This window comes from Eschrichtius robustus, chromosome 17, assembly GCF_028021215.1.
Source record: "Eschrichtius robustus isolate mEscRob2 chromosome 17, mEscRob2.pri, whole genome shotgun sequence".
Lineage (NCBI taxonomy): Eukaryota > Metazoa > Chordata > Mammalia > Artiodactyla > Eschrichtiidae > Eschrichtius > Eschrichtius robustus.
In genome coordinates this window covers 12248413-12275270 of record NC_090840.1, presented here as the reverse complement: position 1 = coordinate 12275270, position 26858 = coordinate 12248413, and the positions used below count along the sequence as shown (strand labels likewise).

The following is a 26858-nucleotide window of genomic DNA, read 5'->3' as shown; positions in this document are numbered from 1 at the left end:
AGGGACAGGGAGAGGAAGTAACTTGACCGAGGTCATATCATTAAGTGGCAGAGCCAAAATTCAAACTCTGAAATCTGTTCTTTAAGCATGTGTCATAATTCTGGCATGCTTATTAGAATGATTCTTACTATATTCATACTTCATATTTGTAACTGCGCGGACAATGTCTCAAAGCTGTTTGGTTAAAATCACTGATTTGGAAATATAATGGATTTGTTGTCATTGCAAAATCATTGGAGGGTTTTATTAAAGGTGCCGTTTTTCAGATACTGGAAATGCTCAGGATCAAATATTTATGATTCAGCTTGTAGCTGTTTCCCCTAGACGGACATCCACGCAGAACAACATTATTTCTAGGCCGATCTGCCTCGGGACGGCTAGTGTGAGTAGCCTTCTCTCTTGGGTTTCCAGTGACCTAGGATAAGGGCAGTTTGGAAAGACCACAAGAGGGAGGTTACGTTTTCTAGGGATAAGGAATGAAAGTCAAGCACGTTTTTCTGGAAGCAGAGAGCTCCCGAGGCAGTGCAATTCTCCATCCCCCACCAGCAGCCCCCCTACTCTGTCCCAACCCATCCCAGAACAGCTCCAGGCCTGGAGAGGCAAGTGCAGCTTTAGATCATGCTGGGCTCGTCTAGAACAGCCCAGAAGGCCCTCCAACAACTGCAATCACAAGTTCTGAGAACGTTTCAGGCTGAGCCACCTCGGCCAGGAGGGCTAAGAAGACTGCAGGTTCCTCCATCCACCATCAGCCCACAGCAAAGAGGGAATGCCACTCCTCCACAACTCAGTTCAGACTCCCTTTTGTGACTGTGGTCTGTCTCAAAGCCACTCTCATCATCACTGCAAACTCACATCAACTGCATACATTGTGTTTAAAGGATTACAAGGAGTCCCCAGTGTGATTTATCCGAATCTCAGCAGCTCTCCAGGGCTGATCCTGGGCCGGCTGCCTGCCCAGGCCAGCCCTGCAAGACATTACATGATTAGGGACAAAATTAGACATTTGTCAGGAACGGGCACTACTACCAAAGGGCAGGTGTCAGGGCCCCGAGTGGGAGGCCATGTAATTAGGGAAGGATAGTGCCCACCCCAGGGGCTGCTCCATTTCCTGTCCCTAGGGAGCTCTTCACCAATCAGAAAAGAGAATTCTTCAAAACAGCTCCCCACCCCCTGGCTGGGAGCCGCCAGTGGCTTCTCGGAAAATGTTTCCAGGCAGGTGATGAGCAGAGCCACAGAGGGAAACCACCACCCCAGGCAGGACAGGAGACACAGGAGCTCTGTGACCCTGACCCCTGGTACAGAATTCACCTGCTTGGCAAGGTAGACCCCCGTGAGCTTCGCTGCGCGCTGCCCTGCTGCTTGGCCTGCTGATAGGGCCCTGGCTCTGCGGGAGGCCACCTAAGTGATTCCAGGCGCACGATGGGGCCATTTATAGCTGTGTCTCTGTCCTCAGGGCCTCTTCAAATGGAGGGTATTTGCATCAAGTAGGAATCATAAAATCAGAGACCTCTGTGGGGCTCTGAGCCAATCCCTGTGTTTCCAGGTGAGCCACTTAAACTGATCTGAAAGAACTGTGCTTATCTGAGCCCTATTCATTCATGTATCCTTTCTTTCTTTCTTTCTTTTATTGGTTATTTTAAAAATCTCAGGCTCGCTTTAGAAAAATGTGAAATACAGGCATATGTAAGGAAGGCCTTGAAAATCACCTGTCATCCCACTATTCCCTGCTCTTACACTTTTGGTTTCTGGCACATTTTCCCCCTATGAATACAGACATTCTGTCCTGTTTATATACCATGTCTTCATCTTATTTCCTTAAGTTAAAATCCCAGGGGTGCATGAAATGCGTAAAGGGGATGGACTCCTCCTGACAATTTGCTGACTCATCTTGAAGCCTCCTGGGGGAAAATTACACAGCTTCCTCTGGGGAACTGTGAAAATACTCGTAAAAGTGTGTACATTCGACCAATGTTTTTATCAGTAACAGTAGGGGTTATAATCCTGACCTTCACTCTCAGGAAGTTCTTTCTGATATCTACACTTAATCCCTTCTGCGGGCTTAACTTCAAACCTGTTCCTTCTTGTCTTGTTCTCAATGAAATAACAAACAGCTGCTTCCCACTGTGCCCCTGACAGGCCTCCAGGAAGCAAACCTGTTGTCAAGTCTCTCCTCGCCCTCTTAGTGTCCTCCCATGCTGCCTAAATGGAGCAGAGCCCTTTGCATTTGCTCAAGGCCCAGCGTGCCGCACAGGACTTCTCTCGTTTGTGTTCTCCAGCCTCAACGTCCCCGACAGAAAGCCCGTTCCCCTGACAGAGGACTCTGATGGAGGCCCGAGCAGAGACCAGCATAGAGATGACCTCACTTGCCCACAAGCAACACATTCCTATTTATACACACAGGACTCAGTGTGTACCACACTGAGTGCTGATTCATGGCCTAATGATTAAGTTGTATTTGGCCTTTACTGTGAATAAGTAAAAAGAAAGAAAGTTTATATTGTCCGTTTCAGAATCTCTTTGAGCTCTTCGAGAGAAAACTGTCCTTCTATAAATGGATTCCAGATCCATCATGAATCTTTTCAGGAATGTGAGTATGGGGAAGAGAGGAGACTGACTTTAATGATGTGTAAATCTAAAATGAGATGATTTTGGCCAACATCTTGAAGTCATCATCTAGGAAATGGCCTTTGGCTTTTGATAGAATTTGCCTTTCAAGCGATAAAATGGTAAGATTAGAGCATTTATCAGGCACTCACCATATGCCGGGCACTGGGCTAAGCATTATGTTTATGCTTATTTAACTCCTCACGGTTAACTCTATAAAATGGGTACTTTGCCCTGTTTTTCCAGGAGAAAACTGAAGGAATGAATGTACATGTGAATGGATCTTAAAACATAACATTTAGTTTAAAAAAAGTAAGAAGCAGAATGAGAAGGACAACAAAATACCACTTATAAAATTAGAAGACATGCATATAAAACGATACACATTTTGTAGCAATACAGGTAAATGGAACATTAAACATGTTAGAGTAGTTATTTACAGAGAAAAGAACAGGAGTGGGAAATGGGGATAAAAGGACATAAATAGATAACAAGAGGGGCCGTGCCCACAGCAATAAGGACAACATGCCATTAACTGAGCAGTACAGGCTTCTGAGGTCCAACTAAAACACAACCCCACAGCTTAGAGCAGGGAGTAGTAATAAACTGCTCCAGGTTAGAGAGCCAAAGACCTGGACTCAAACCCAGGTGGCTTGCACCTGCCCCCATGCAGCAGGGCTGACCTAACCTGTGGACCTTCAATTCTTGAAAAGACATCTGCCACGTGGCAAAACCCCTTTGGTTTCAGCATTAATACAGTTTATATTTGATCCTGAGAAAAAGTGGATTCCCAATATTTCTCACATGCCAAACCTAAGTGTGAGCCATTTGTTCATCAAGTTTTTAATTGAGTGTTTATTATGTGCCGGGCACCGGGCCAGACAGAGGGACAGCGGAGATGAAGGAGCCGGGACTCTAGCCTCAGTGAGCTCCCAGCTACTGATCCCCTCTCTCCCTGCAGGCAGGCAGCAACTCCACTGTTAGAGCTTAGATATGCAGCTCAAATCTGCACATGACTTTCTAAAGCACCAACTAGCGTTTCTTAAGACCGTTTAGATTTCCACAAAGAAACTGTGCTATGATGGTGGAAAACACTCATTGTCACTACTGGAAACTGATTTTTCTTGTAGCTAATCTTTCAAAACGGGTTGCCCAAGAAAGAACAACACCTGTAACAACCACCTTGATAAATGTGGTAAGATCTGCCTTGTTGCCTCATGTGGTAACTTCTCTTTTCTGTGCCAGGAGGTCAATATTTTAGAGACACATCAGGAAGGAGGTCAAGACTGAAATGTTGCAACGGGGATTTCTAGGGTGGCGTTGAGGAAGCCACAAAACCCCAGGGGTTCAGGCACGGTTCACACTCCCTTGAGGCCACCTGACTCACCTCGATCGTTTTGCAGGTGTCCTGCAGCTGGCTGATCACTCCCTGGACCCGATCATTGCTTCCCACAAGGACAGCAATGCCGTCGCTGAGCTCAGACTAACGGAGAGAAAAGAGGGGTGCAAGATTTTAGGGGTTTTCTAGTCAGCACTGACTGTGAGTTCATCTCAGGAGTGTCCTCATGGGTTCTTAATTTAGGGTCCATGGAACCCCCAAAGGAGGAACAGTGAGGCTGGGAGGCCTGAGAACCTCCTGATCTTGTAAATAAAATTCTGAATGGATGTGTGTATAAATGCATTTGTCTGGGAAGAAGTTTCATAGTTTTCATCAAATTCTTAATAGAGACTGTGACCCTGCTAAAAACATTAAGAACACCGAATTATAGGCCATAGAGAATAGCACATTCAGGGTAAAGAATTCTAAGAATTGTTTATTGAATGAAGACCAAAATGTGACATCAGGGGCCCAAAATGAATTATTTGTCTAGTGCAGCTCAGGATCAGTTTCACTAGAGAAATATTCATTTATTCAACGTATACCTATTACGTAGCCTCTACACGCTAGATGCAAACAAATACTCATATTCTAGACCAAATCATTACAAACTTGAAACTGTAACATTCAACTGTTTCCAGGAAAAAAATTTCAACTTGAAATTCCTCTCAGGACTCTTTGGACCCCGAAGCGATTCCGTTGTTCTTACTTACCCCCTCGCAAGGCTGGCCTCTGGGGCACAAGAAACGCTGAGTGAGCGGGACGCAGGAAACCTACATGCTTGGTCCAGCTCTGCCTTCAACTTCTCTATGATGTTGGGCAAGACATGTAATCAATTTGGACCTTCATTGTTTCACATATAAAGTGAGAAGACTGGACCAGAAGAGTGGTTGTAAAACATTTTAAAGTTGCAGAACCCTTTCTTCAAATGGAAGCTAATAAATAATCCCAATAGGTAAAAAGTGAGGCTGCTTTGACCAAACCAGAGCGGGATGGAAGCTCTGCCAGCCTGCCTCTGTCCATTCCACATGGGCCTCAGGGCTCTGAGGGGAATGGTGTGACACAGGTACCATTCAGTTCTAACAGGTATGACTTGGGGGCTCAGGTAAAAGGGAAACAGGGGATAAGTCTTAAGTGGATTGAAAAATAAATAAATGTTATGGACATCTTGCTAAACCCTGCTTCTTTAGCAGTTAGTACTCACTGGTTGCAACTGGTGTTGCCCAAAGTTTGGTTTCCAAATTTAATTCCAACTCTATACTGTATTTGGTGTAAAACACTGACCGAATGTGGAATCTCTGATTCTTACAGAAAGAAGCCGAGATGTGGAGCTTCTCAAATTCTAGATGCCAAGACTTGGTTGCAGCTCTCTGAGCACACAACCCCACAGTTTATTTGCATCAAATGGATAAGCTTCTACTTGTCGGTGGGTGAAACCAGGTTGGCAGGTGAGTGATAAGCTGGGACACCCTGTATTTGGTCAGAATGAGGGGGATGAGGGCATGGACGGTGCCCTCAGTGCTGGCCTAGGTTGAAAGGCTAGGAGGCCAGTTTAGCCCAGGCTTGAGGGCCATCCCAAGGGAACGTTTAATGCAATGTCATTCATTGTAATTCTACCAACTAGGAGTTCGGGAGAAAAGGCCTTGAGGAAGGCCAAAGGAATCTTTGGTTGGTGAACGAAGAAAAATATTCTGAGTGGAGTAAAAAGTTATCCTTTTATTACCTGTAGTCTGAACCTCAAATAATGTTTGAGCAGCTTGAGCTCGGACCGAGGCCCATAACAGTGCTCAGCTTCAGCAACCTCCAAAGGGCGCAAACACAGCGACCCTTCCCCTCCGGACCCCTTCCTGACCCTCTGCATCTCCTCCCTCCCCCACCTTCCCCACCAGCCTCCAGGGCATTAAGCGCGTGGCAGGGGCGCAGCAGCCCTTCCGGCTCTACCCTCCGCGCCCGCCCAGCCTCAGGGCCCTGTGCGCATTGGGCATCTCTCCTTCGGGGACAGCGGGTCAGTGACGCAGGCACTCGGAAGGGGCTTCGGAGGAGGGGCGGAAAGGCCTCTGTTACCTTCTGCCTCTGGAACACGTGCGTGAGGGGAGCCACCTGGCAGTCCTTGTGCGCCCCGAAGACCTTGCACAGAGAGCAGGTGGGCACTTCGCAGTTCAGACAGTAGATGTTGATGCGCTCGTCTTCGTGCTCCTCACACAGGGGCTGGTCGGACTTCTTTTCTGGTCTGGGAGGAGATAACGTGGATAAGTGTCAGCTCCGGTTGCGGCAGAGCTGAGCCGGGGGGCTCTACGGGGTGATCAGCATCGTACCCCGCAAGGCCCTGTACCCCCAGCAACCCTACCCCAGCAGACTTCCAGAGCCCCTCTCATGCGCTCAGAGCCCTCCACATTCTCTACGGGTTTATCAGCAGTGTCCTGACAAATTTCCAACCAGCCTGGGGGTGAGGACATGGAGACGGTGACCTGTAGCATTTGCCAATTTCTGTGGTGTGAGGATTCCCCCCATTGGCCGATTTCAAGGTTTAAAAACGGGCGAGTGCAATTCCTGAAAGCTGAACACCGGATTCTTTCCTTAGGAGCTGCTTCAGCACCATCTCCACATGCTCACAAGTCTCTCAAGAGAGACTTTACAATTACGGGTAAAGAGGAGAAGGTTGCCGATAAACTAAATCTCAAGTTTGCACCAGCGTTGGGGAGGCCCGTTTACCCCACCGCTGCAGCCTCTGGCCCCAGCAAAAGGAGTGAGCGTGGAGGTGGGCTGGGGGAGCCCAAATCTCTGATAATTCGTCCCGGCGCTGGTTGGAAGTAGTTGTGTGTAAAGAGGAAAAATATCAGCGAGTGCTTTATTAATTTGTTTGGGTCTTCTCCTGCCATTAGCACAAAAAATTAAATGTACGTAACTTCCTGAGGACTCAGCAGTGGTTAAGAGTGGGGTAGTATGTGCTCAGTGAATGTGAACAATTACACGGAATACTTTAGGCAATAAGAAAAGTGCAAAATGTTGTTCTGGGACATGGTGGTACCCCAGAAGTCCAAATCTCACAGATAATCCTCAAGTTTCAGTTTTCCCAAACCAAACCAACCAAAACTTTTCAAAGCTGCCCAGGTCATAATGGAGCATTGGGTTTGTATGTGCTAGTGAGATTTGCACTTCCGGGGTACCACCATGTCCAAGCAATGAAGAAGCATGAGAGAGGTAGTGACAAGTTATTGCTGCTTAAGGATAACCTGTTAGCTGTGAAATCACCTGGAGAGCCCAGGTTCACATCACGTGGTAGGACCTGGTATATTCCCCTAACCATCATCGTGGTTTAGGTGTTAGAATACATCAAGATCAAAATTATGTCACCTTGTGATGCCATAGGCTCCCTCTGGAGATCATGGGGGGAAGGGTGGTTTTAGCCTACTTATACGAAATCTGGAATTTTGATATGTCCTATCCAAAGACTGAGGCTGTTAATAGTTTTCAGAATTGTTTGGAAAATTTAAATACAAATCCAAAATCTTTCCTCATTTTCCCAAACATATGATTATTTAGAAGCATCTCAGATTTGGAACTGAATTTTTATTTTATTGAAGTATAGTTGGTTTACAATATTGTGTTACTTTCAGGTGTACAGCAAAGTGATTCAGTTATACATATATATATTTCCAGATTATTTTCCACTATAGGTTTTTACAAGATATTGAATATAATTCCCTGCTCTATGCAGGAAATCCTTGTAGCTTATCTATTTTTTTAATATAGTAGTTTGTTTAATCCCATACTCCTAATTTATCCCTCTCCCCCTTCCCTTTCCCCTTTAGTAACCATAAATTTGTTTTCTATGTCTGGTGTGAGTCTTTTTACGTTTTGTATATAGATTCATTTGTATTATTTTTTAGATTCCACATATAAGTGATATCATATAATATTTGTCTTTCTCTGTCTGACTTACTTCACTAGTATAATATTCTCTAGGTCCATCCATGTTGCTGCAAATGGCAATATTTCATTCTTTTGTATGGCTGAATAATATTCCATTATATATATTATGGTCTATTTCCTCCACTGGAATGTGAGCTCCATGAGGGCAGGGGCCATGGTCTGTCTCCTTTTTTGCTGGGTTCCCAGTGCCAAGAACAGTGCCTTGCATAGAGTAGGTGCTCAGTACATATTTGTTGAATGAATGAGAAGTAAAAGGGAATTTGCCAGATTCGTGGACAGTGTTCCCTGTGCTCTAACATAAAACTGGAGAAGGCGTGTGAACTATGGGCAAAGCTTAGTCACTTGGCTCTCCTGAGTGGCAAAGGAAAAGACCAGACAACATCCTGAAGACTCCACTTATAAATGACAAAGGCCTCCGGGGGTTATCTAGAGACTAGGAGTGGTGATTCAGTCTCTGCTTGGCCAAAGGCTTCTCTACCTCTAAAACCTTCCCTCCCCTGTACCTCCACCTCGTAATAAATGTCAAGCAAGCGTCCAGAGCACATTAACTGGGAGATGGCACAGCTGATGCTACTGTGGCCCCTCTCCCCGAGGCATTTCCCGAGGGTAGCCTGCGTCCCACGTGCTGCTCCGATGTTAGCAGCTCTGACCAGAGACGATATTGTAGGGCTCAGATATTTGCAGGGTATGCAATACTGAAAATGTGGAAACAGCCATGGGCTCTTCATTTAGTTGTCGATTGTGATTACTTTTTCATTATGCAATACAGACCAAGGACTGCCTGCAATATTCCTTATTAGGTTGTTCTTGTTCAGGTGGCAACACAGGCCGAGAGGCATTCCCCCACTTACAAATGGGCGTAGAATGAAAACCTTCAGACACCTTACGCCACATAACAGACCTGGGACAAATGTGGCATGTAGAATAAAGACGCAAAGGCAACTTCATGAGGTGAGGGTGTCCGAGCTCTCAGCTGTGGTTCGGGTCTCAGTGCCAGATGCTGGCTGTGGCCCCCAGCCGTTCCGCGCAGGCGAGTCTCAGGGAGTCTGTAGCCTGTTCCCTCTGCTCTCTGGGGTTTCGGGGACCATCCTCAAGTTTCCTGAAGGATGGGCATCTGGTGCTGATGAGGCATTGCAGGCAGTACTTTTGGGTTTTTTTAACATCTTTATTGGAGTATCATTGCTTTACATTGTTGTGTTAGTTGCTGCTGTGTAGCAAAGTGAATCAGCTATATGTATACATATATCCCCATATCCCCTCCCTCTTGCGTCTCCCTATCCCACCCCTCTAGGTGGTCACAAAGCACCGAGCTGATCTCCCTGTGCTATACTGCTGCTTCCCACTAGCTATCTATTTTACGTTTGGTAGTGTATATATGTCCATGCCACTCTCTCACTTCGTCTGAGCTTACCCTTCCCCCTCCCCATGTCCTCAAGTCCATTCTCTACATCCACATCTTTATTCCTGTCCTGCCCCTAGGTTCTTCAGAGCAATTTTTTTTTTTTTTTAGATTCCATATATATGTGTTAGCATACAGTATTTGTTTTTCTCTTTCTGACTTACTTCACTCTGTATGACAGACTCTAGGTCCATCCACCTCACTCCAAATAACTCAATTTCGTTTCTTTTTATGGCTGAGTAATATTCCATTGTATATATGTGCCACATCTTCTTTATCCATTCATCTGTCCATGGACACTTAGGTTGCTTCCATGTTCAGGCAGTACTTTTACAGTCAAACTGATCTCAAAGTTTAATCCCAACTCAGTTTCTCCAAGTGGTGGCCGTATGGCCTTAGGCGAGTTCCTTCAACTCTTTCAGGCTCAGCTTTTACTCATATCTGAAAATTGGACTAGGAGTCTTCTAATTAGATATGACAGAATGAACGCATGCATTTATTTATTTATGTTTCCTGCTGAAATCCCACTAAAACGAGAGTAAGGGAATAAAAAGGTATAAATCAATAAGGACAAAAAATGAGCAAAATGACAGCAGAGGAGAGATGCAACCAAATGTTGGAAACTGGGAACAGCTGGACGAAGGGAAGTGACCTGCTTGAAATGCGTCTTGGTTCTGCTGAGAGCCTGCAGGGTAAAGGCGCACAGGACAAGCTGCTCAAGCTTTACAGGTTCCCTACAGGCTTTACAGCTTTACAGCTTTACAGGCAAGGGCCCTGGGACTGCAGAGGCCAGGCACCCAGAAGGCAGGAGTGCAGGGCGGGGCGGTGGGGGGTACTGGAAAGAGGAGGACTTTTTGCACACTTTAGGGGATTACTTGAGGATGTGCTCCACAAAAACAGTAGAGTAAACCAACAAAGAGGACGACAAAGGATCCAGGAAACAAGGGTTTCAACCCAGGGGAGAGTAAAAGAAAAGTAGAAGGTAAAGCCAACCACGCGGGGGCTCAGCCCTAATTGTCTACAGTGAAGTCAATAGATAATGTCTAAAACTGAAAAACCAAAGAATAGGAGCCTGCTGGTAGCATACACACATCACTGGGTGATAAATGGCAGAAGAACAGCTGAAAGAATTAAACGTGGCCGACTCCAGGGAGTGAGACTTGGGGGCAAAGAGAGAGTAGGACAGGGAATGCAGCTCTCTTTAGAGGCCTTGTAGTGCGATTGGAATGTTTAAAATTATGCATATGCATAGGAATTACTTTCAATAACATATTTAAAATACTCGTGAGAATTAAAGAATTACACATGATTCATGTGGATAACACCCTGAACAGTGGCTGACGCATATTCAACACATATTAGTTTGACTTGCTGTATTTTAAAGTTAATTATTATGTTCCTTTTTTTTTTTTTTTTTTTGGCCGTGGGACATGTGGAATCTTAGCTCCCCGACCAGGGATTGAACCCGTGCCCCCTGCAGTGGAAGCGTGGAGCCCTAGCCACTGGACCACCAGGGAAGTCCCGTTATGTTCATTACTAATATTAGTGAAATTCGTTCCTTCACGCATCGCCCCACCCCCATACCACCCCCAAGCTGTGGCTAGTTCAGCACCAGGCAGAATTCTAGATAAGAAGCCCAGGTTTTATTGAGACCTACAATCTCTAGCCATTCTGTGGGAGGCCAGAGTTGACCAGCCCCTGCCCTTTCTGCTGCCACCTTAATGTGGGCCAGGGTTCATCTCACTCTGTATATCAAAGTTATTCCAGAGTCACCTCACATACCCTGAGGCTTAGGATTCTGGGCTGGTAAAGCTGCCAGCCCTCAGGGAACAACTGGGTTTATGTCCAAACATGTGCCCGAGCTCTCTGTACAGTTTGTGGTTTTGCTACCAATTAAAAATGTCCCAAAGGCAAGTCTCAGGTTCAAGAAACAGCAGCATAAGAAGAATTTGATAATCACAAAAACACCACTAGGCTACTCAGCTGTGCGCTTCATTGTTAGAAATTGATTCCTTGCTTTTAATTTGTTCACCTAGGCACTAGTTTTGGCAGATGCATTGCATAGACTTTAAAGCCAGGATGTGTCATGTAGTGTTACGCTACAGATTTTAACATCTCCTCTTCTCGGGATTACATAACAATTATTGTTATTATTTCACATCATTCAAGCTCTCACTGTGGCAAGTAGCAAAACAGAAAATTATTGCAATAAATAGAACGTGTAAGATTTATGGTGTTGCTTAAACATCTGGTACTTATGGAGCAACTATTCTGTGCAAGGCACTGTTGCAGGCACTGAATCAGTTGTTATATAAACAGCCTTAATAATTAGTTGGTTATTAATTGGCTGGTTAACTTTTTTAAGAGACAGTGTATCTATTTGCATCTTAAAATAATGAAAAAAAATGAGATCAGATCTTAATTACAACAGCGGTACTTTCCTTCTTCTCAATAGATTTTGGAAGCGAGGGAAATAGCCCACTCTGTATCTCTGCAATATGTCATCAGCAATTCTTCTTCCCAGTGCCATCTATATCCTGGCACTACCTAATTTAGTTTTGAATCTTAAGCAGAAATGAATAGCCATAGCAATTATAATAATTATATGTTCGATTTATAGAACAGCTTTCCTTCTAAGAGCACAGGCTCTTTGAGCCCTGCAGATGTTCCGTGAATCCGTGTCTCCTACTAGGAAGCACAGTGAGATCATTTCTAGATGGTCTCAGTATTGCTGTCAAGCGCTATGGACTTGACTGCCTTGTGTACAGTTGAAAAAGGGCTCCTCACACCAGCACTTCTAGGAATGAACTCCCCTGTGTTGTCTCTAGGAAAGGAATTCTATAGCCAGTGTGATTCGATGAATAAGAAGACCTTTTCAAAAAAATAAAAAGATGACTGATGTATATGCTGCGTGTCAATCAGCAGGTGAATGCCAAGAGTATTCAGGAAGAATAACCTAGAGAATAGGGAAACATAACCTGAGCTCCATCATTTTTTTTCCTCCCATGTCTCTAAACTCTAAGTTGCTAAATCCCAGGAGTCTACCTTGCTTTGCTACTTCCCAGAGTCACTACCATGACTAACTATGTCAGAGGATTTTGTTTTTATTATTATCCTCTAGATAATTTTAAAATGAGTCTGTCTGAACTAAGGACAGGCCGATTTTGGGAGATGCCATTTCTGTTCATTTTCTGTAGAGTTTTGCACTCTAATTTTTCTGCTGTGTAGAATCTGGAGCTATAAAGGAGCTGTGCAGCGCAGAAACGTCTACAAGGGATGTAATACAAGGCTGGGGGTAGGGCAGCATTATGCCTCTTTCAATATCACCATCTGGACTGGATTAGTGTTAATGAGTTACTTCATTCTGAAATTGATACAAAAGCATGGGCCCCAGCTTCCTTCTCTCCTCCCAAGAGCAACTCTCACTCCCATTGGGAAGGACTGACTTGGAAAAACATTTTCCTATAAAACAATTAGCCCCTGATTGGTAAACAAGCATTCAGTATAGTGACCCACTAAAACAAACAAACAAATAATAAAGACAAGCTTCAGATGTGTCTGACACACAGGAGAACCCTACCTGGTGGACTCCTGCTTGTAGATGTCAATGATATTTTCCACCAGCAGGTTCCTCTGAAGCCCGTAGATCCCATGTCTGTCCAAAACCACTTCATGTCTGCAGGATGGGCAACGGAATCGGCCCCCCGAGGCCACAGTGCTACCTCCTCTTGTGGGCAAGTACGGGTTAGAGGCCTGTTCTCGCCAAGCAAGAAAAGAGGAATTGAGTAATGCCACAGGTAGCTTTTCAGAGGCTTCCCTTCACTCTCTGTTACACTATGAACAACATCAACTCCTGCTTTCAGCTTGCTGTGAGATCATCCCTTAGGGCATTATCAGCAAGTGGTCCTGAGCTGCAGGCCCAATACTTATCCACAGTCAAGTGCCATGTACCATCTTCAGAATGAGGTGCTTTTCCAACCAGCATTTTCATAACCGAAAGTTCCAGCCAGAAACTCCAACATTAATGTCTTGGGCAGTAATTTATTTACAATTTTGAGACAGATTCAATTTTTTTTAAACAAGTATGATTCTTGGTATTGAAATAAAATTAGATTTGAGAGTAAGAAGGAGGCTGACAGCAAAGTAGAAAGCAAATCACTTTAAAAACTTTTTTTTTTTTTTTTAACAAATGCAACCTTATACAGCTTTCCAAAGAAATGACCTCAAAGTTAAGCGCTTGATTCGGAGAAGAGGGAATCTTTTCCACCCCCTACATTCCAAACAAACCTACCTGGAAAATGTCACTGGCACATTTCCTACACAGGTTGTGCTGGCAGGGGAGAATGACCACGGGTTTCGTGAACATCTCTAAACAGATGGGACAGATGAGTTGCTTCTCCAAGTTATCCATGGTCTGCTGCTCTTTGGAAAAAGACTTGTAATTCAAAGATGCGCTCATCTCCTGGCCGTCCCTGTGCGCTCTGCCAGGGAAAGGGTGCTTCGAATGGTTTCTGCAAGTGATTCCTGGAAATAATTCCAAGGATTGTGTGATCAAGTGTCCTTTACGTTTCTTTCCGTGGAGGACATTGTTTCAGGCCCAGGTTCAGAGTGGGGCTGGAGCTGTTTTTAGCAGCCGAGGGTCACATGACAGCAGACAGACTTGTCCATATAAGCCAGTGACAGGAGGATGGATTCTGACAGGTGACAGAGAACAGGGGCCAACATTCCCACCCCAGGGAGTGAAGAGAGTGGGTGGGAAGGAGGATTACAAACCCCATTTAGACGGGGTTGTGAGGAGAGGGAGGGGAAGCCGACAGTTGTCAACAACAAATGCAAATGTTGGTGCCGAGTCACTGAGCTATGCCCCCTGTGAGCAATCAGTAAGGGCTGGGTGATGGGCTTCTCCAGGACCGGGGAGAACGTAGTCCAAGAGTTTCACGGTATAACGAATGCCATTTCTGTCTTGAGAATTTCGGAAGCGAGTCACCAAAAGTAGCATGATCATACTATCTTAGGTGAAAACAAACAAAGCACGTCTTGAATATCATTATCCTGGCTTCACAAGGGTAATCAACTAAAAAGACTTGCTTAGTGTTAAATATTTCATCTTTGTGAGGGTTGCGAAATGGGAAAAATTTCAACTTAAAAACTGATTTCAAATCTTTTCACCATAAAAGTATCCGCAAAAATTTTTTTTTAAGTACATATTTTTTTTTAATTAATTAATTAATTTATTTATTTTTGGCTGTGTTGGGTCTTCGCTTCTGTGCGAGGGCTTTCTCTAGTTGTGGCAAGTGGGGACCACTCTTCATCGCGGTGCGCGGGCCTCTCACTATCGCGGCCTCTCTTGTTGCAGAGCACAGGCTCCAGATGCGCAGGCTCAGTAGTTGTGGCTCACGGGCCCAGCCGCTCCGCGGCATGTGGGATCTTCCCAGACCAGGGCTCGAACCTGTGTGCCCTGCATTGGCAGGCGGATTCTCAACCACTGCGCCACCAGGGAAGCCCTGCAAAATTTTTAAAAAATGCAAACACCAGTTGATCCAATTTTTTTTTTTAAAGTTGTGTAATAAAGCTCTAGTATGCTCTTTTCTCTCTCTTTTTCCTAATCCTCCTTCATCCTATACACCGCCACCCCTACACACACCTAGAAACACAAAGAAAATTTGGCAATCTTTAAAAATTTTAGTTTGCACCAACAATCAGTAATGAGGTAGTAACTGGCACATGGGGTGGCAGACCCATTATTTTATTTTGCCATATAGTGGGGGACAAATATCAGTGCCATTTTCAGTGGAAGTGAAAATGGAATCCTGCTTCCACACCTGGGTTTCATCTGGTCTGAAATATCTATACCCCTCTGCATTTGTCTCATTTACCAAGTTGATTTTTTAAATGATAGTTTCCCTGGTCATTTCTGAGAATTCTTGGTCTGCTCTTGAGTCATCAATTTCAATTCTGATGTTTGCCAGGATTTTGTGAAACAACTGTTTCATCTATATGTTTTATTTAAAGATTTAAAATCAGATCAAAAATGAAATAAGAAACACATGTCTATTTTTTTATGTAATGAATTTGCAGCTTTATTTCTCCTTGATTTAAAAAACCCCATACAATGAACACATTTTGTTAACACAGCCCCAGGGTGCACTTAATTACCAGTAAGGAGTAGATCGTTGTGACTGGTTATGTGTGCCCTTAGTGCTGTGTGCACTGAGAGTTTATTGAGAATCTAATAAGCTCTATTAACTAATAATAAGTTATACGTATTCATAAACATTTCAGGGATCTTTGGAGAATTTTGTTATTCCTTTCAATGTCTGTTTACAGTGAAGAAGGGAATTGGTGACATTGTTTTACTGAGTTAATTCAGTTCACCTAGCCTAGACAGTTAACTGTGTTTATTGTTACATGGGCTATGGAGGTCTGAGCAAAATATGAGAGCTATTTTCTAAGAAAGATGAAGTTTCTACTGTAAAAGACCTTGCAACCTAAGGAAAAGCACTTAAACTAATACTATACACTATAGCCAAGCCTATCCTTTTAAGAGGAATTCATTCTTTCAAAAAATATTTGTTGAGTGTTTATCATGTGTCTTGAAAGATGAACAAGATACAGGTCATTGTCCTCAAGGAGCTCAGCCTAATAAATAGTAGAGATAAGACACGCATATACAGAACCCCAGTACAAAACAAAATGTGATAAAGAACTTCAGGGACTTCCCTTGTGGTCCAGTGGTTAAGACTCTGTGCTTCCAGGGGGCGCGGGTTTGATCCCTGGTCGGGAAACTAAGATCCCCATTCCGTGCAGCATGGCCAAAAAAAACCAAAAAAAAAAATTCCGGAGAATTCCAGAGTTGGAGGAATCAGGAGGGCTTCATGGGTCGGGTGGCATTTGCATTGATCCACTGAGGAACCTAGACACCAATGGGCATGTCGTTCTGTGGGCAGTGGGGCGTAGGTGGGGCTTCCAAGAGAAGGCACAGAAGCAGACAGGAGTGCCGGGAACGCTCAGAGCGTGTGGTGCTTTGGGCTGGAGTGCAGAGCATGCTTCTGGCACATTGGCAGCCCATGAATACTGGGCTGAAGAGTTTTTACCACTTAATAAATTAGGCAACAGGAAGTCGTTGAGAGTGTCTCACAGGGACATTTCCCTGAGAGCTGTGCATTGGTGAAATTAATCTCAGTGGTGGTTGGGATAGGTCAGTGTGAAGGTGACCTGGCTAAAGACCAGATGGGAGGTTGTTGCCAATAGCCTAGGTGAGAGGTCATGACGCCCTGGCACCGGGTGACGAATGGCAGTGGGGAAGGAAAGGAGGAAATGGACTCTGGTGGCTATGAGAGTAGAATCCTCAGGGGTGACTCAGATGCCTGAGCCAGAGCAACCAAGATGATGCAGTGAGAGGTTGCACAGGGAGTCAGGAGGTCCAGCTCCCATGTCCACCTCACCTGGTGATCCTAGGAATGTGACCTCACCTAGTTGGATATCAGTTCTTTTATCTGTGAGTGGGGTTCATAACCTAACTTAGCAGTATTTGTAGAAAAAAACACTCTGAAACTGCATGAACATTGAGAATCCCCAGGTGAATTATTTGATGGAGAGTTGAACCCTACCCTCTCCTTTTACTCTCTGCTCCTTCTTGTTCTCTGCCTTTCGTTTTGTCTTAGAACTGCCCCTGGAAGCTACAGAGGATACTAGCAAGAAGCCCGCAGGAAGAAGAGCCAAGTTGATGGATAAGAACCACCTTCCCCTCCTCATCCTCTTTCCTCCATTCCTGCTCCTCCCCCTCTCAGAGACCAGCCATCTATAGGGGGGGCATGTGAGTTGGGAGTGGGACACGGGGGTAGCACTCTGGTTCCTAGGGAGGAACTAGAAAATTTTAGTCTGCTCCCAAATCATTCAGAGTCTGAGAGATGGCAAAAATTCTGGAAATGAATCAGAATTGAACTCAGCTTCAAGGCTCTGGAATTTGCAGTGGACCTGGGCCTCCACAGAGATGCGAAAACCAGCTTAGGCTCCTGAAGGTACCCTGGACTCTATAGGGGTGGTGCATGACTTCCTCCCCTCTCCTACCCACACCCTAGCACAGGGAGTTGAAACCAATCAGGGGTAATTACACAGGAAGTTGCCATAGTTTGAAGAACCAATTTCCCCCCATTCTTGAGTCCTACCACACTGCGGTACGGGTGTGTTTAGACACATTGAGAAGCTGAAGCAAAACCACCATGGCTCTCACGTCCTCCAGAAGTTTCCCAAATCCCCTAGATAAGTCAAAGGAAGCAAGATGGGTCCCTAAGAACCTGAGTTTACGCCCACGGTGGACTTGGCACTGAGGGGTGACAATAGAAAGAGAAGATTCTTGACCTCTTTCAACCTCTAGCTACCAGGCCAAATGAACCCAGACTTCAGGGTCCAGCGAAATGTAGATCTCAGTATGTTCTTAATCTCAGGGAGGGAGAAAATGAGGTTCTACAATCCCTTACTTTAGTACTACACCACCACAACAAACATAATAAATATTTGCAGAGTACCAATCATTTCTTAGGATAGCTCTCTAGAGTAGATATTATTATCTCCATTGAGCCAACTGTGGCTCAATGAAGTTAAGTAGTTGCGCAGAATGATACCTTTTGACTCATCTACTAAGCTACCCCACCCCATACTCTACAGCACATTGTCCATTAGAATTTTCTGCAATGATGTAAATGTTCTACATTTGTGCTGGCCAACCTCTAGTCACAGGTAGCTATTGAGTACTTGAAATGTGTATAGTGCAACTCAGGAACTGAATTTTTTTTTCATTCATTCATTCATTCATTCATTCATTTATTTATTTATGGCAGCATTGAGTCTTCATTGCTGCACGTGGGCTCTCTCCGGTTGCAGCGAGTGGGGGCTACTCTTTGTTGCGGTACATGGGTTTCTCATTGCGGTGGCCCCTCCTGTTGCAGAGCATGGGCTCCAGGTGCGCGGGCTTCAGTAGTTGTGGCACGTGGGCTCAGCAGTTGCGGCTCGTGGGCTCCAGAGCACAGGCTCAGCAGTTATGGTGCACGGGCTCAGCCGCTCCGCAGCAAGTGGTATCTTCCTGGACCAGGGCTCGAATCTGTGTCCACTGCATTGGCAGGCAGATTCCCAACCATTGTACCACCAGGGAAGTCCATGAATTTTTAATTTTATTCCATTTAAACATGTTTAAATAACCATATGGGGCTGGAGGTCACCATACTGGACACCAGTCCTAGAACATAAGATATTAAAAAACCTTTGGGGAAAATTGAATTATATATGAAGCATTCTCTGGCAGGAACTGGGTTCCTCTCTTTTGGTGGATTTTGTACTTTCTAGTTAGGGTGATACGAAACTCCTCTAACCCCAGAATAGTTAGAAAATCAACATCAACTCTAGATTCCAACTTGCAAAACAAGACAGAGCACTCTGCGGAATAGGAGGCATTAGAAAGTTCCCAGAGAATCAGTGTCAGAATCAGTATACTTCCCAAGGATTCCAGAATGTCCTCAGCATTTCATTTACCCATGTTCTTTTTGTCTCTTTAACATACATAATTGCAAATCCAGGTACTTGAAAATAATCTAGGCTTAGCTCCAGGAACTAGCTAGCCATTCATCAAACAAGACAGATGGAAAGTGGAGCTAAAGGGAAGTAAAAAATAGATATAGTTTGAAGCAAAGCAGTGAGGCAGAGTGCAGCCCTGGAGGAAGAGAAAACAAGAGGAACTGGAAGGCTGATCTTGATTTCAGCTCATTCTCTAAGGTAGAGGAAGGAGAATTCTTCCTTCTTTTACCCACCAGAAGTGAGAAAGTTGGTGGTCGACAAAATCATTAAAACAAGGAGAGAAACACCAGACTGTGTGGATATGGAGGCAGACAGTAGGCATTGCTGGAGAAGAAGGTTTAGTTAGACTGGAACACTAGGTCATGAGTGGACTGAGACTTTCAGGTCAACTCCAGCACCAGTTAAGTCTCCTGAAAATCACTTTAATCCTATGCCAAAACAAAGGCCAATGCTTAATAGTTTACAGACCAGGTCCTCTTAAACTAAGACAATGAGGTTGTTAATTTTTCCCTGCAATATTGATCCATTCATCCATCCACCCATCCGTCCGTCTTCTTACACCAAGGACTCTTGACATCTACAAAATGCTTAGCATTTTCCTTCTGTTTACATTGTCAATCTTTTCAGTTTAGCTGTTTTTCTGGCAATAGGCAGCTTGAATATGTGATTTTAAAGTTTTTAGTGAAAAGAAACATTTTACAAAAGCTAAACTAAAAATGAAATTAACTGACTTGAAAAGTACTTAACAGAAGCTAAGTGGCATTTCTTTCATTAGATAGTTTGCAAACTTCCGGCTGAAAGCTTTTTTTCTTCTTGATAATTAATCCTTCTCCAAATCTGTTGTTTATAAATTTTACTTCATCATACATATCTCTAAGGAAATGTTAGAAAACTAACATATTGTACTTTCCTCTGAACATTTCTTGGCATAGTTCACATGCCAGAAATAAACAGTGACAGTCCCTAAAAGTAGCAAATACTTTAGCGTAAGGCCTTCCCAATGGCCATGTCTGAACTCCTTACCTTGGCTTCAAGATCAAGGACACTGGGCTCCACCCTCAATGCACACAATCTAGTCTTACCTCCCCTCCGCCCCAGCCTGCTAACTGATGTCTCTGAATTTACTCTTGCCTTCTGCAATCTGCTTCTCATGTGTTACACTCTATTTAAATCCCATTAATGGTCATATTACCCCTAGGGATAAAGACATTAATCCTCACTGTGATCCCTAAGGCCTGACATGATTTGGCCCCTACCTACCTCTCTGACCTAACTGTACAATAGAAATAAGATGTGAGTGACAAATATGAGCCATATATAAGATTTTAAATTTCTAGTAGCCACATTAAAAAACAGAAACCAATGAAATTAATTTTATTAATATATTTTATTTAACCCCAAACTATATAAACTATTATCATTTCAACATATAATCAGTATTTTAAATAATGAGATAGTTTTATTTCTTCCCTTCCAATCTGGAAGTCTTTTACTTCATTTTTCTTGCCATATTGCACTGGCTAGAGACCCCAGAATGGTTTTCCTTGCTTCTTTCCTGATCTTAAGAGGAAAGCATTCATATCACTAAGTATAATGTTAGCTGTGTGTTTTTCATTGATGCCCTTTATCAGGTTGGGAAAGTTCCCTTCTCCCTATCTTCCAAGTTTGCTGACAGTTTGAAAAATCAGGACTGGATGTTGAATTTTGTCAAATGCTTTTTTTGCATCTACTGAAATGATCGTGTAGTTTTTCTTCTTCAGTACTGTGATGAATTACCTTGATTTTTGAATGTTGAACTAGTCTTGTATTCTTGGAAAAGACCCATTTGGTCATGATGTATTTTCCTTTTTATATATTGTTGGATTTAACTGGCTAAAATTTTGTTGAAAAATTTTGCATCTATGTTCATGAAGGATATTGGTCTGTAGTTTTCTTTTCTTGTAATGTCTTTGCTTGGTTTTGGGATCAAGATAATGAGGGCTTCATGGAATAAGTTAGACAATACTCCCTCCTCTTCAATTTTATGGAAGTTTGTGTACAATTGGTGTGATTTCTTCCTTAAATGTTTGGTAGAATCACCACTGAAGGCATCTGGGCCTGGTGTTTTCTTTATGAGAGAAATAAATGAGTTAACACATGTGAAGTAAGTAGAACTGTGCTTGGCTTGTCAGAGGTGCTGAATAAATGTTAGCTGTTAAGTTTTTAGGATTCGTCTATATTTTCAATTAAAGTAATAAATGGTTATTACAGAACTTAGAAAATATTTTTAAATTTTAAGGAAGAAGAAATCACAGTAATCCTACTAGCCAAAGATCACTAGTATTAACATTTTAATGTATTCTTCAGTGTTTCCTACAGGTAATTCATGCTTGTTTATATTGTTATTGTTTATATTGCTCTGTGCCTACTTTATTCACTTAATATTCAATAATTAACATTTCCCAAGTCAGTAGAAGTTCTTAATAAATACAATTTCAAAGGCTATACTATTATATGGTCATACCATAATTCACTTAACCATCAGTTTGTATTTTTAGAATTGTTGTACTTTCCCTGCAGAGGAGATCCAAGCACCTCTTTCCTGCACTTTCATATATATTTATATAAACACTCGTATAAACTCTAGAATATTGCCTCCAGGCCTTCCCTCTATGGCGTGCTAATAACATACACGGATAACAGCTAATGTTCACCGTGTGTTTACTATGTGCCAGGCACTGTAAGAAGGGCTTTACATTAAAAGTAGGTACCATTATTATCATCCCTATTTTACAGATGAGGAAACTGAAGTACCAAGATGTCAAGCAACTTGCCCAAGGTCACCGAGATAGGGAATGGCAAAGACAAGAAAGTCTATCAGGTTTTGCAGCCCACATGACTAACCATTAGGCAATAGTGCCTCTCAGCTTATATCTATAGACTTTTTATATGAATTCCATTCCACACCTGAGTTGCTGATCCTGAGATATTGTTTGAGTTCTTGCCCAGCTCACTTGTCCCAAACATGTGTTCTCCACCCGAATTTGGGGTGCAGTTGCTAACAATTCCTTTACTTATTACCCGTTTCTTGCTCTTGTAGTTCTTATAGTTTCACTGCCAGCTCCTCCAGCCCACCAGCTAGAACACCCGTCATCCCAACCAGAAATTGGGACATATCATCTGATAAAAGGATTCTTTTTCCTACTTTGTAAATTTGTTTCCACGAAAAAAAATGATGTATTTTAAGTGAATCATTATACATTCAATAAAGAGACTTTATTGAAAAGAATTTAAAATGGAAGCTGCCCTAGAAAATGAAAGACACGCCAATAAAAAACAGCAGGTTGTACACATTGGTAACAAAAATATACAGGTTGTCTAGAATCCTAAAATGGAAATAAGGTAAAAGTATTTTCACTTCTCAATTGTCATCCTCATAAAAGGTATTATCTCTGCCTTTGTCTAGGTTTATATTTTGTGTTGAGAATTGCAATATCATTTCAACAGCTTTTTTTCATGGCTCTATTCTAGAAAATTAGGATAGAGAGACTTCATTACCAGAAAAGACTTTGTGTGTGTTCTGCTAAATTGAATTTTTCAATGAGTGTGTGTATTTGTGTTTGTTTTTGTCATGTCTTTGTTTAACTAAACAGACCACACTCAAGGGCAGCCCGAGCTAGAACTTTTCTCCAGTTGATTCCCTCTCTGTGGTGGTCTCTAATTAACTCTCCAAAGTTACTTCCCAGGAGGAAAATGGCGTTAGAATCCTCCTCCAACAAGAAGCCTCTGGGTCCAGGGTCTTTTCCACTTCCTCACCTGTCCTCAGGTACCCGCCTTGCTTTATCATATCCATCTTGGATCTGCCACGAGCCAGGCACCCCACTGTACGCAGATGAGATGGACCAGAATAGTCCCCGCCTCCTCAGCTCAACGTAAGTTTAAAGTAGCAGCGTCCTTTTCCAAGTTCTGTTTTTTATTTTGTTTTTCTGTCAGGTCCCCTTAATTATGCGCAGTTTAGACTCAGATGGGTCCCTGTAAGTGCAGCCATCAATCACAAATCACAAAAGACTCAGAGTGCCGACAGACGTGATAGCAATCTGTCTCCATTTTTGGAGAGAAAAAGAACCAATTTCGTGAACTTCACAAAGTAAATGGGTCTAAAATTTTAAGATTAGAAAAATTATCCCCTCAAGTACCCTCGTCTGGGAAGTTTTAATAGCGGTAACCTCAAGCTCGCCCAACTACTTTCAACTCTTGTTCGAGTTGAATGAGAATCAAAAGAAAAAGGACCACTGGAGAGCAGGAGAAAAACTGGAGGATGCGGGCATCGATCCCGCTACCTCTCGCATGCTAAGCGAGCGCTCTACCATTTGAGCTAATCCCCCACCGCTGGCCACGGCTGCTTATCTCTTCCTCTAGAGAGAGAACAGAGCGTTTAGAAGCGAAGATAAATATTCTTGACCACATTCTTGTCCCTGTTTCATGGTTAAGACCAAAGTAACAAAAAGTTGTTTCTCTCCTTCGAGCCGGAATCGAACCAGCGACCTAAGGATGACTATGGACACCACGCTACAGTCCTCCGCTCTACCAGCTGAGCTATCGAAGGGAGTGGAAGAGTATATTCTCAACTCATCTTCATAACTTTTAGTCATTTTTCTAGGCTTCGTGTGCTTTCTACCGCGTTGCCTTCGTGATTCCCAGGTTCCTTGGACACGAGATCCTCCTTGCGGACCTCCCAGCTCTTCACGGCAGCCGCCCCGAGCGCTCGCATCGCCGACCTTGCACGGGCTCTGAGGACTAGGTCAGGGGCCTGGCCCCGGGGAGCCGGCCGTTGGCCCGGGACGCGGCTTCGCCGCGTTGGCACTCAGGGGCTCGGGAAACGCCGAAGACGCTTTAGAAACAAGCGAAGGCCGTGACCCGGCAGCCTCCCCGCTGAGCGCAGACTCAGTGCCCCGCTCGCTCAGAACTCGGACCGCATGTCCCCGTTTCCAGGATTCGCAAAAGATTCACACCGAGGAAGCTAAGGGTTTCGACCTGTTATTTGGAAAGTAATGTATTATCAGAGAAATCCTTATGCGGAAAGGACCATAAATCACAGGAAGCTCGACAAAAGCGTCCTTGTCTCCTTCGAGCCGGAGTCGAACCAGCGACCTAAGGATGCCTCTTGACGGTATTAACTACAGTCCTCCGCTCTACCAGCTGAGCTATCGAAGGGACGGGAAGGCCCTGTGTCCCCGCCCCCTGAGATTCAATACCTAGGAACCAGAGCGCGCGCAACCCTTAGCCAGAGATGAAATTGAGCATGCGTAATGGAGGGAGTGGGGCGCGAAGGGAGTACGTGCCCGAATGTTGTTTTACGCGTGCGCAGAAAGACTACCCGGCTGTGGCTCGCGGAGCCTGACTGCGGCAGGAGCTAGTTCGGAACTCTCGTGTCAAGACTCAAGACTCCTCCGCGTGTCTGTCGCACTTTTTCTTTACTCCTGGTGTTAGGGGAGTTACTGTCGGGTGTGGCTTCCCTGTTCTGTAACCTTTATGTCTCCTCACCCCTCGTGTGAGGGGTCCGTGGTGCAGGGTGATGCGTGCGACTACGAATCAGAGGACTGTAGGTACGATTCCTTCCAGTCTTGGCGTTTTTGTCCCCTTAGTTTTCAAAATAAGAGATTTTTACTACTTCGGGGTTCTCCCAAGCACAAATGCCGAGAGTTTACCACACCTCGAGGGCGGAGAGCCACCGGGCTTGGTTTCCGATGCCGCCTGTCGAACTTTCGAGATGTTGAGGGGTTCGCGAACACTAATAACGGGACGCCGGTGGCCGGGCGAGGAGGACGGCTCGGGGCAAAGCCGAGGAAAGGAGGGGTGGTTCCCGCGGGCTCCAGGTAGGAAGCGGGGAGGGAGCCCCGAGGTCAAGCCCGCAGTTCCCGGGACAAAGCTGGTTAATGTCGCGGGGCTGCGTCTACCGCGGCTCAGCTCGTAGGGTCTTGGAAGGTATTTGAAGACGTTGCGGTCACCCAGTTACTAAACCACGCCAGCCATGCCCGACAACGCAGAGGGAACAAAGTTATTTACAAGGTTCTTTGGAGCCCGCTCCCATTTTACATTTCATTTAACAAACCCCTTCTCGGTTGTCAGCAGAGCAGAAAAACCACCTAATGATTTGGGTTCTGCCCTCAAGGGCCTTTCAACCAAGAGGGCATAATGTTGGTTTGAGCAAATTGAGTTTTTATTTTGAAATTATTGATCTTATTTGTGGAAAGGCGTTTAGAATTAGTTCTTAAGTCTCCCCAAGTAAGGTAACAGCTCCCCAAAGTAAAAGTTTTAATAAAATGTGAGGATGAGTTAAGGAGAAAATGCGAGGTTAGGAAAAAGGGCTAGTCATTAAGGGGGAAAGCGGCTTCCTTAAGGCTACACAAACATGGTTGAAAGGAGTTAAAAATTTAGAGGGTGGGGCAAGCACAGACTACTTGAACGAAATGGTGGGCTTTATTTTTGTTTCCTAGTGAACATTTTGCCATTTTTCGCACGTAACAAGCCGGTAGCTTTTTAAAGTTATATGGTGTTTCCGAGAGTTAAAAAAAATACTGTCTCTGTGAGAGGCGGGGAAGATGTGTCGCACCCCTCCTCCCAAGTTTATGGAAAGAACCTTGTAAATTAGGCTAAGAGGAAAGGGCCTTCATTTTATTCGTACTGTCTCATTTTATAGGGTGGCAAGTCAGGCGTTTATTATCTGCAGAGGTCACTGTCGTGGCCATCACTGCACTGTGAAGGAATCCTGGCCCCTTGGTATAACCCCTTCCTGATGCACCCTCTTCCAAAACAGCCAGCCAGATCAGAGTGACGCGTTCCAGGAGGGCCAAGATGTTTCCTGATTTCTGGCCCTCTTACTTGTGATAGAAATCCACACAGAGCTAATGTAAGCAAGTGGCATATATTACGGTGATACAGGGGTGTCCCAGGGAAACCATGGAGGAGTGGTAACCAAGCCTCCTTGTGGCTTTCCTCAGTGCCTCTCAGCTTCTCTCTCTGCTTCTCTAGTGCACACAGTTGGAAACATGGTGCTGCACCCCTCCATCCCCACTACCCTAAAAGTTCCTGACCTTTATCCCTTAGTCTGTTGCCGAAGATTGAATATTTAGTCCCTCCGCCTGGCCCCAAATTGATACGTTGAAAACCTAATGCCCAAGTGATGGTATTAGGAGGTGGAATCTATGGGAAGTGATTAAGTCGTGAGGTCACAGCCCTTACGTATGGGATTAGTGCCCTTATCAAAGAGGCCTCAGAGAGATGCCTCCTCTCTTCCAGTCATGTGAGCATGCAGTGAGAAGGGTTGGGCGCATATGATTGCATCCCTCTTTCCTAGGATATCAGTGAAAGATAATAAAGATATACAAGAAGAAAAAGTTTCCTGCCACATGGAAAACGAAGTAGGTACAATCAGCAAACCTGAGCTTTAAAATAATTTCTGGGATTGTGGAAAGCAAGTGAGATTGAATAGATACATGGCCCAAAATGGAGAAAATCACAGCTCAGAATACACGTTCTAGAAGCTTGCAGAAACAACCATTTTCCCCATGGAGCTCCGAAGAGGCTTCAGGCACAGAGGCAGCAGCTCAAAGGTCGGAGGCCCACAGCAATGTGCAGCTGCTGCAGCCTTTGCCCCAACTGGAGCTACCTGGAGAACGGCTTAAGCAGAGCAGATTTGCCTGGGGAGAGCCTATGGGGTGAGTATAGGGCTGGCGAGAGAGGCAGAGTAGAGCCTAATAATAAGACACCTGGAGAGAAGGAAAGGCTGCCCCACCCCACTCGCAATTAAGTTGGCAGTTTGGAGCATCTTGGGCCAGCACCATAGAAATGAAAAACACTGCTTATCCCCAGGACCCAGGCATTTTACAAACACCAATCAACGTAGTCCTTGATTCATGAGTATGAGCATATGTCTACCAGACATTTGAGAGGAAACAAAAACAACTTAAGAAAGTCCAAGATGAACAAACAAAA

General features: G+C 44.3%; 1 protein-coding gene and 3 non-coding genes across 6 annotated transcripts in view; all 4 read right to left on the bottom strand.

Moving 5' to 3' along the window:
* Positions 1-13773, bottom strand: part of TRIM55 (tripartite motif containing 55) — a 40821-nt gene extending 27048 nt beyond the window's left edge. For all 3 annotated transcript variants that reach the window (XM_068525616.1, XM_068525617.1, XM_068525618.1), the window contains exons 1-4: positions 13606-13773; positions 12895-13067; positions 6047-6212; positions 3992-4087 (exon numbers count right to left, since the gene is read on the bottom strand). In XM_068525616.1, the coding sequence (XP_068381717.1) occupies positions 3992-4087; positions 6047-6212; positions 12895-13067; positions 13606-13773 (603 nt within the window). The remainder of the gene's footprint in view (positions 1-3991; positions 4088-6046; positions 6213-12894; positions 13068-13605) is intronic.
* A 9402-nt stretch (positions 13774-23175) lies between these two features.
* Positions 23176-23248, bottom strand: TRNAA-AGC (transfer RNA alanine (anticodon AGC)). The gene has a single exon. It is a non-coding gene; the product is annotated as a tRNA-Ala (tRNA).
* A 132-nt stretch (positions 23249-23380) lies between these two features.
* Positions 23381-23469, bottom strand: TRNAY-GUA (transfer RNA tyrosine (anticodon GUA)). The gene is given in 2 exon segments: positions 23381-23416; positions 23433-23469. It is a non-coding gene; the product is annotated as a tRNA-Tyr (tRNA).
* A 517-nt stretch (positions 23470-23986) lies between these two features.
* On the bottom strand, positions 23987-24077 carry TRNAY-GUA (transfer RNA tyrosine (anticodon GUA)). Its single transcript is given in 2 exon segments — positions 23987-24022; positions 24041-24077. It is a non-coding gene; the product is annotated as a tRNA-Tyr (tRNA).
* Positions 24078-26858: the final 2781 nt, after the last annotated feature.